The sequence below is a fragment of the Colius striatus genome, chromosome 3, assembly GCF_028858725.1.
Source record: "Colius striatus isolate bColStr4 chromosome 3, bColStr4.1.hap1, whole genome shotgun sequence".
Taxonomy (NCBI): Eukaryota; Metazoa; Chordata; class Aves; order Coliiformes; family Coliidae; genus Colius; species Colius striatus.
This window is the reverse complement of record NC_084761.1, coordinates 17,613,891-17,623,742: the sequence shown is the minus strand read 5'-3', so window position 1 is coordinate 17,623,742 and position 9,852 is coordinate 17,613,891. Positions and strand designations below refer to the sequence as shown.

At 59.2% G+C, this 9,852-nt stretch overlaps 1 protein-coding gene across 1 annotated transcript; it reads right to left on the bottom strand.

The window, feature by feature from the left end:
- Positions 1-4,326: 4,326 nt before the first annotated feature.
- On the bottom strand, positions 4,327-9,615 carry AQP8 (aquaporin 8). The gene is made up of 5 exons (XM_061993846.1): positions 9,404-9,615; positions 7,077-7,203; positions 6,076-6,290; positions 4,725-4,859; positions 4,327-4,369 (listed from the first exon to the last, which is right to left on the bottom strand). The coding sequence occupies exons 1-5, from the start codon at positions 9,613-9,615 to the stop codon at positions 4,327-4,329; spliced, it is 732 nt and encodes a 243-aa protein (XP_061849830.1).
- Positions 9,616-9,852: the final 237 nt, after the last annotated feature.

The window sequence follows — 9,852 nt, the reverse complement described above, 5'->3', positions numbered from 1 at the left end:
GGAGTATGGGGTCAGGAGTGGTAGAGGTGCGGGTGGAGGGGAACAGTGAGGTGTTCTGCCACCATGAAAAGCCTTTTGTGAGCCCACTGCCGTCAGGGAAACACCATCTGGGAGCAAAGAACCACCACAGGGCAAAGAACCACAGAAGGGCTGGTGCCGTTCCATGCCTTGCGCAGCTCAGGACCCTGGGGAGGAGTTTGTGTTATTAGCACTGGTGCCTCATTGTTGCTAACATGGAGATTTTCTGTATGGCCAGGCCTGTCCCTCTCCTGGAGCTGAGCTCAGGGGTGCTCAGGCATCAGCTCAGCAATGGAGTTGAGTCTTCTGCAATAAGGGACTTGGTCCCGCAGCATTGGTGTTTGGGACCTCAGAGAGCTCCCTCCCAGCTGGCACATCCCCAAGGGTGCCACCCCCTTGCATGCAGCACAGAGTAGTCACCCCGTCCCACAGACAGTGGGGATGAACTGTCCTCTTTCAGCAGGGACCAGATGGCTGAGGCCAGGCTGTGTTCATGGCTATGGCCAGGTGCAATCATGGATATCCCGGGCAGGGTATGGGGCTGCATCCCACCCCAGCTCTGCAGGGAATGCCCCAGACCAGCCACAGCCTCATGTTACTGAGCTCAGGGCTGAGCTGGGCTGCCCTGTGCATGGCAGAGGGTGGGCAACATCCTACCAAGCACCATTCTGGGGCCCAGGACCTCCTGTGCAGCACCTCACTGCCACCCTGGCTTCCCATCACAGCACTGAGTGCTGCCCAGCTGGCTGTGAATCCCCTCGCTGGGGGCTGCAGCGGCAGGTCTGAGAGGGGAGGGAGGAGAGACACTCAGAGAATTAATTGACTCATTAATTCCCACATCTGCACGCTGCTTATCAGCTGTTTCCAGCGTGATGCTGCTGCCAGGGGACCGGGGCATCGGCTGCAGGGCACAGTGTGGAACTCAGCAAGGGTTTCTGCGTGGCTGGGGGATCACCTGAGCTGCACAGAGACACAGATCAAATCGGGGCCACAAGCCAAGGTCAGGCCACTGCTGAAGGTGGGCTACGAGCAAGCAGCCCAGCTCGCTGCCCATCCCTCAGGGCTCAGGCCTCCAGGAGGAGCCTCTCACCGTGGACAGACATGTGGCTGTTCCTGTGGGTGGGCTGGCACCAGCGTGCCCAACCGCAGGCAGCGGTGTGGCTTCCTTCCCCCATCAGTGTTTAACCTGGGTATTTATCCAGTGTGAAAGAGCTGCAGTGTGAGGGTGGGAGGAGCTGGGACAGACACAGGGACAGACAAACATCCTTCCCAGAGCACGCCCTGATTTTCTCCCCTTCCTCCCCAAAGTGCTGGCACCAGCCACGGCTGGTAGCGCTCATTGGCTCTCAGGGAGTGGGTGATGCTCGGACTCCTCCTGGGCTTTTCATCCCACCAGGGAAGAGCGTGGGTGTCCTCACCAGTCCCAAACCCCAGCCATCACCACCCCACATGGTACCAGTGCCCACAGCATCAGTGCCACGTGCCTGCCCTGCTCCCAAGCAGCATCTCTATCCCAAGGGGTGCAAAGAACCTGGGAAACACCAGGCAACATCCCGCCTCTGTGGCAGATCCGTGTGCTGCTAAAAACACGGTGCAGACCCCTGGCCGGGCCTGATGCAAATTTAATTGAATGGGAATGAGCTGTATTTTATGTCCTTAAAGCACATTAAGTGCTTGGAAGTTAATTGGTATTTAATTAGCATAAATTAAGCTCTTTAATAATACTCGGGGAAAAACAATGCCGTGTTTCAGATGCTTTGTTAAAAACCATCCTGACAAACGAAACGTGAATGTGCTGAGCGTCAGCAGCAGCAGAGGGAAGCACAGGCAGCCACGCACCCCACCTCCGGCCCCCCTCACCCTCACTGGGACCCCGAGCACAGCGTCACTGCCCCAGAGGGACGAGGCCTCCGAGTCCCCCGGGCTGCAGCCTGGAGCCGGGGTGCAGGAGGGCGCTGGGGTGAGGAGGGGGTGCCGGGCTGCAGACGGCCCTGCGCAGAGGCAGCTGCAGCCATGAATGTGTTTCCTGCGGTGTCGCAGGGCCGCTGCTTCCTCTCAAAAGGGGAAGGTGGGCACCTGTCACGCCTGAGTGCAGCAGCAGCCTGCAGCCCCGCTCCCACAGAGCTCTGCATCCTGAGCAGGGGTTGGGGCTTCCTCCGTGGTTCCCCACAGCCCCTAGTACCCCCAGGGTCCCTCTGGGAAGGAAGCAGCCCCTTGCTTGGGTTGGCATTTTTGGTGGTGTTGCCATGACAACCATCCTAGTGACATCTCCATGCTATTTGTCTCCTTCTGTGGCTTGCATCATTTTCTTTCCTGAAGGGGCAGTGCCTGTGCCTGGGCACTGTCCCTTTGCCAGCCCTGGGAGGGGATACAGGCAAACCCGCACACCCTGACTCGGGGATGCTCTGATTCTTGCATCTCCTCACTTCAGCTTCTCTACAGCCTTGTCCTCTTCTAAAAAAGAATACATCTTTGTGCATGTGTGGGTCACCTCCTAGGACGGGAAAACAAAAAACAAGCTGAAAATAGACAGGTGACATTGTGCAGAGCTCTGCCAGCCCCAGGGGGACATTGGAAAGCCAGGAACATCCTCCCTGCTCCAGCAACATCTTTTCTGCTTCTGTGTGGAGCAGCCTGTGAAGAGCAGTGGGAAGCACCTGCTTTACCTGGGGGTTTCCTCTGGAGCTGTTGGCAGCAGGTGAGGGGAACAGCCAGAGCCCAGCGCACAGGTCCTGGCCCTGGGAAGATGCTGTGGCTCTCACTCGCAGCAGCCTGGCCCTTTCCCACTCTTGTCTCCCCTGGCCCTGCAGCCCCATGCAGGGGCATAGCTCTCCCAGCACAGACTCTGTCCTAGGACCAGCCCAGGGTCACCTCAGAGCCACACTGGTAGAGGCTGGGCAAGCAACAGACAATTCCCCAGGTAAAAGTTTGCAAAATTAGGAGTGACTGAACCCCGATAACTTGTGGGGTTCTGTGCTGGGGCTGGGAGTACTGGCTGTGACACCCAGCAAATGGTGGGAATGGGGCCCCTATGATTTCCCCTGAGAGGCTGGGGAGTCTGCACGGGGAGTCAGGGCAGAGCTGCCACAGGGATGGGCACTCAACTGAAGTAAAGCTGCTGCGCTGGCTTCTATCCTCCTGCCCACACAGCTCCCTCACTCTCCTTCTGTCGGCTCCTCCTGCTTGTGGCAGCAGCTCCCTCTGCCAGGGCAACCCTCTCGCCTCCCTTCTCACCCCTTGGCCAAGCAGGGACAGACCCACTCTGAGCAATTGGTGGGTGCATCACCCCCTGCCCCTCCTGATGCTCAGAGAGGCCAGAACTTGGATGGCCACCAAAAGTCCCTTCTCTCATCATCCTCCTACAGGCAGCCCATGTGGGACAGGCCACAGGAAAGAGCTGCATGGCATCACCCCGGACCTGCATGAGGGGCAGGAGCCATCCGAAGACACAAGCTGTGGAGTGGATTCCCACAGAGGAGCATTCTACCATGCTGGGGCACAAGCTCCCCACAGGCTGCATGCTGAGGAGGAGTTGAGGGAGAGAGAGCAGAGATGCTTGAATGAGAGACAAGTGAAGGAGCTGTTGGGGGCAGGACATGGGGCCTCGCAGTGCCCGCTGCCACCATGGGGGCTGGAGAACTCCCACGAGTACCTGCATCAGGCCTCAGAATGCACATCCTCGGGAACAAATCAGAAAGTGATTGGTGTCAGTGCTGGCGGGTGATGCCACACGCATCCTGGGCATGGCTGTGTGACTCTGCCTCTTGCCATCTTGACAAGATGTCAGGAGGCTCCTCACGGGGCATTTGGGAACCAGCAGCTGCAGGGAGCTGGAGATGCTGCTGGAGAGCATCCCAGCACCAGGCTGACTGACCCCCTGAGCGCAGGGCAGTGGTCCCCACCCCAGAGGGCACAGAGCTCCCTGGCACTGCAGTTGCTCAGGCACAGTCCTGGTGGGATAGACAGTATGCCCAGTCAATGCCAGGGAGACTGGGACCTCCTGGACACTGGTGTGAGTCAGAGGATGTTCCCAGTGAGGTGGTCCCACAGCCACAGCAGGGGCTGGCAGGGCCCTGGGGACTGGGGTGGGAGCAGTGCTGCCAGCACAGGGCTGCCTGCTTTGGCTGGGCTGCTTTCCATTGTCCTGGCAGCATCAAGTGAACCATCTCCTGAGCACAGGCTGCCTGGGAGACACAGAGGGGAGGTGGGATGGTGAGGAACAAGGGTGTGCATGGGCTGTGCTGAGCCACACTGGGCTTCCCACGGCAGGTCAGCAACAGCAGCACGTGGGCAGCCCCGCGTCCGGCATCACTTCAGGATCAGGCGGATCGTCTGGTCACCCATCAGGAGCCTTGGGAGAAGTAAAAGGGAGCGAAACTGCGGGTTAGCAGTCTTGCCTTGCAAGTGTGCAACAGAAACACAGCAACAGCCCAGCACTAGCCTGAGTCTGGATTGGCCCCACAAGAAGACACGGATGGAACAAACCCGTGTACTGGGAAACAGGCTGGGTTTTTGCTGTCACGCTGTCCTAATGGGAAGGAGAAGGGAAACAGAGTCTTTAGGCCTTGGACAGCTCTGGAAAAGTGGCTGCTTACAGCCTTGACCGGGGGAGCAGGCAAGCAGAGCCCTCACGGGCGGTGGCAGGGTGTGTAAGGTGGGTTCATCCTGCCTGGCTCAGCTCTCTGTACCGCTATGACACCACATACCTTATCAGCACGCCAATGAGGAGGGCAGCGACCATGGGCCCGACCCAGTAAACCCAGTGATAGTCCCAGTAGCTGGCTACCAGAGCTGGCCCGAAGGCTCTGGCAGGATTCATGCATGCGCCGGACACACCGCCCCTGAGAGAGGAACAAGCGGTCTCCGTCAGCCCCACGGGACACGAGAGCAGCGCCCGATCCCCCCGCTGCCGGGACGGGGCGGGGAGAGCAGCCCCCTCCTCCTTGCCGGGGATCTGCCACTGCTCTGGCTGCCCGGCAGGCTCAGGCCACCCCAGCCCCCGCCCGGGCACGGCTGCTCAGCGCCCGGGGACCGTTTGCCTGTGCGGCAGGAGGATGCCCGTGCCCGAGCGGCCGCTGAGCTGCGGCACAGGGCCCGTGGCAGCCCCGGCTCGCCCACCGCGGGCACCCGCCCTCGCTCACGAGCTGCCCGGAGCCTGTTCGGAAGCTGTCGGGGAGAACCCGGCGTGCAGGGTGGAAGCGCGAGTGCCGACACCGTTTGGCGTTTACCGGGAGCCGGGCTTTTAAACGGTGAAAGCTCCGAGCCAGGCTCGGAAGCGGGGCAGAAGAGACAATAGCGTTCACAGCTGAAAGAAAACCGCAGCGGATACATATCTGCCCGAGGGGGGGTTGTGCAGGGTTTGAGTAAGCGCCGGGAATCCCGCTAGAGGGGGCAGCGCCTTAACTAACGAGTCATGGACGTTCGTCATGAGCTGCTGCCGTTCCGTGCCGGCGGCGGCACACGAGCCAGCCCGCTGCCGACAGCCTGCCAGCGCAGGGGCTGGGCCTGGCGGCGCTTCCCGCGGCCACACGCGGCGAGGAACGGCGCCCGGGGAGCCCGCGCCTGTCTGCTCAGAGCTTCCTACAGCAAACACCGGTTTATCAGCCCGGAGCAGGGACTTGCCAAGGCTCCTGTGGCCCGAGTGCCGCGCGCTGGGCTCGAGCCAACGGCCGCTCCTGCACCCAGCAGCTCTCCCCCGAAATATCACAGGGGGCCAGTGGGCTCATGTGCCAGCCTCCCTGGGGTGCTCGGCGTTCCTCGGCTTCCCTGGCCAGCAGGTTCTGCACTGTGCTGCAAGGGGGCACGTCCCACCCCAGCCTACCCCGGTGCAGGCTGCGGCAGCCACGGTGCCAGCCGGGGAGGGAGCAGGGCAGCTGTGGTGCTGGGTGCTCAGCACTGCCCCTGGGCTCCGTTCAGCCACGCTGCAGGGAGCCCTGAGCGCCAGCTCCATCCTCGCAGCCCGTGGTCCCATCCTGACCCCCTGCTTGAGGCACCTGCCTGGCATGGGCCCCGCCTGGCTGGCAGGAACACACACAGGGAGAGGACTGGAGGACTCACCCTGCCAGGACGTTGACTGTGACGGTGAAGCCGATGCAGAAGGGTGCCAGCGGGGTCTTGGTCTTCCCGTTGATGGCACCCATGCAGACCACCAGGAGCAGGAGGGTGCTCATGACGATCTCAGCCGCGAGGACGGAGGGGACCTGTCCGTCGGCCGTGATGGTGCCGAAGGCCCCTCCGCTGGCGTTGGCGTAGCGCTCGCCCGCCGCCATGGCCTGCACGGGAGGAGCCCTGTTTGTGCCGGCCGCGCTCCACGCTGCGGGCTTGAGCGGGCATATGTGCTCGCTGCCAGGGCAGCGTGGGCGGGCGTAGCATCAGGTTAAAGAGGAGCTAATCTCATCGCTTTCCTCCTGAAAGCCAACCCTAAGTGCCTGGCAGATACTAACTCATTAGCAAAGGCTCTCAGCCACTCCTGAGCCTGGCCAAATGAACTTATCCAGACACTGAGGAGCCTGCAGAGGCCAAACCTCAGTATGCCCCTGGGAACCAGCTGCCTGGGCGCTGGGAATGGGCAGCACTAGAATAGATGAACTTCACAGTGCAGCGCTGTAAGTAGAGGCACAGGCAAACACTGGGGGGAACGACTGGAGCTGCAGAGGTACCACATGTCTTTCTGCCCCTGCTCAGAAAACCTCTGGAGAGTAACTGCGGTCAAGGAATAATCAGCTGGGCACCTGTGTGGCACTTCCAGACTTGAGCCTGTGGTTGGGGACAACTTGTCCAAGTCCTGCAGTAAGATCATGTTAGACCTGGGAGGAAGAACCAGGCTCCCGAGCACCAAGCCAAGCCCCAGCCCACGCAGCCAAGCTCTGAGCCATATCACCTTGTGAGAAATCAGCACTCCTAATTACATGCAGACTGATGTACTGAGACACCCTCCCCTGCATCACACATGCTGCTGCTGGAGGCCCTGGGGCTGGGCAGCAGGATGGGGCTGAGCAGGGTGAGTCTCTCCACCCCAGCATTAGCTCTGGCTGAAGAGACTCCTCGCGTGTCAGTACCTTTGCCAGGCCGGCTCCTATCACCCCTCCACAGAGCTGGGAGACCCAGTAAGGGACGAGCATAGTGATGTTCAGCCCACCGACCAGCCAGACGCACAGGGACACAGCAGGGTTGAAGTGGCCTCCGCTGCAAAGGAGAGAGGAGCATCAGTGAGAGGTTTGCCCCCAGCACAGAGTTCAGCCCCAGGAGCTGGAGCCATAGATGCTTTTCCCATCTTTCCTGTGAGAAGTTGCTAAGTGCTGCAGAAGAGCAGAATCCAGCCATTTCCTTGCTCTGCAGTTACTGCCTTGAAGCAGCAGCAGCATCTTTCCATGGGAGACCCAACCTCTGAGACAGTGCTGGCGGGACAGGAACCGCCCAGGTGCCCTCTGAGGGACAGGGACTCCAGAGCCCCCTGGGTCCTTCCAGGAGCTGCTGCAGCTCTGACAGGGAAGGTGCAGGGAGAAGGGATCTCTGGCTGTTGCAGGGTGCTGCAGGCTGTGGAGTGCCCCAGATTGTTGCACAAGGCCATGGGAGTTATGCTGCTGTGCAAGAGATTTGCTTGTAGCAGCAGCACAGCCTGGCCACTGGCATGCTCTGGAGCAGGTTCTCAGGAGCAAATACACAGGAAGGAAAGTCATTCCCCGTTACATCCCCCATCCCTGCTGCTGGGAGGAGGAGAGGAGGCACTGATGGGGCTGGTATCCAGCCTGGCCAGACATAGGTCCCCCAGGGAGGTGGGGAAGAAGACAAACGCTGTTGGGCAGGGCTGAGGCCACAGCCTGGCCATGCCAACACTGCTGGACTCCACTGGGATGTTGGGGGTTTGTCTCCCTCTGTTCAATGGAAATGCAAAGGCAGAGGCCTCTCCACATCCCCGCATGCGACCCACCACAGCCCTGGGAAGGGCTGGAAGGAGCTGGCACTCGACTCATTACAAGACCTAAATCATCTGTCTTGAAGACCACGTGCAAGACAAACTTAGATGCCTTCTAGTGAAAACGGATTACCATGAGACACATGTTAATGAACAAGTTTCATAACCAATCAGCCCTAATAATAATTCCTGGTGAAGCTGATGAGTCAGAGTGTCTAGGAACTATAATCACCTCATATTCTTCAGCTATAATTAAAGACCCATCATACGAGAGTAAGAAGTCATAGTGTTCAGGCTAGCGAGTGTCTTGGCTGGACAGGGCTCTGGCTGCAAATACTCCAGGGATGAGTGGGAGCTCAAGGAGAATGTGTCTGCAAGTAAACCTTGTCTGGAGCATCCCTGCACCCACAGCACAGATGGCAGCCGGGCCAACAAGCATGTGCCCCAAGCCAAGCTCCTCTTCAGCCTCTATGGACACAAACCTCTAAACACTGACTTTAGGCTAAAATATCTCCCTGTGCAGGACCCTGAGCCAGCTCCTGCTGGCTTCAGAGTTAATGGAGGATGATGCCTCTGCAACCCCCTCATCATGAAGCCCCTCATGCTGCTCCTCTTGCCTGTGGCTTCCCTGTGCTGAGGGCTGGGGTACAGCGGGCATCCAGCTCAGCTCCACCAGCTCATGCACCCTTAGGCACTCAGTCCTGGCCCAAAACTCACCCTGCAGCATTGCCCTTCCTAATCAGGAGCTGATAAATCAGGAGCAGTCAATTGCTCTGGGCTCACACCTGCCTTGGACTCAAACCTCTCCCTGCAACCCTGCTTGTTTGTGGGAGGTTTGTGTCCCAGCCTGGAGCCACCCCATCCGTGAGCTGCTGGAGGGAACAAAGCTCTGCCGGGACTGTTTCAGCTTCTTCCTTCGGGAGAAATCTGTATCTTGGCATCAAACAACACCTTTCTTCAATGAGCAGGTTTGTCTAAATGTTGCTTTTGAGAAATTGAAACTATTTGTAAATGGAATCCAATTTTTTCACCTGAAAATACCCAGGGGAGTAGCATACTTGGGGCAAAATGTTTTGTTCTGACAGCCTTTTAAAAGGAAACACCTCAGTGTTCTGAAGGAATGCTTCATTTTCAGCTTTGACTATTTTTATATGAAGGGCCTAAGATGAAAACCTTGCAATCAACAGACAAGCAAACTCCCCCAAACCCAGGGTGTTATGGACAACCACCACCTAAATGGCTATGTTGGTAACCAAGAGGCTCGATGGCACTCCGTGGCAGTGCAGCGTCACAGTCACTCACGTTTGGGCAGGAAAGATCCTAAAGACAGCATGTGAGGAGACACCAGCATCTTCTGTCCACACACGGAAACCACACGAGCGCTGCAGCAGGACCTGTACCTCCCCCAGCGAGGGGTGCAGAGGGATATCAGGGGGAGCACGTGTAGCCCCGGGAACCAGCCCCCCTTACCTGATGTTTCCCAGGACGGCAATGATGAGCCCCAGGACCAGCCCGTGCGCCAGGGCAGGCTGCAGCCTCCCCGTGCCCTCCACATCCTCAACCACAGAGAGGCAGCCGACGAAGATGAAGAGGGTGCTGCCCAGCAGCTCGGCCACGCACGGCTGGACGTAGCGCTCGTACCAGTGAGGCCGCGAGGGCTTGAACTGGATGTCCATGTCCATCGTCTCCTTCGCTGGGAGGTGACAGTGCTCGTCAGCAGCCATCAGCAGTGCTGGAGCAAGGCAGGCAGAGCGCTGGTAGCAGCCAGCCCCGTGGGCACGAGTGAAGAGATGCTGCAGAGCAGAGGGCTGGAGAACCTGGAGATGCTGGCTCAGGTCTCTGAGGGGTGCTGATGCAAGGACAAGGAGCCTCGAGGAGCACTCTCTTGTCCCACTGGAAGGCTATCAGGCTTCTCTTGA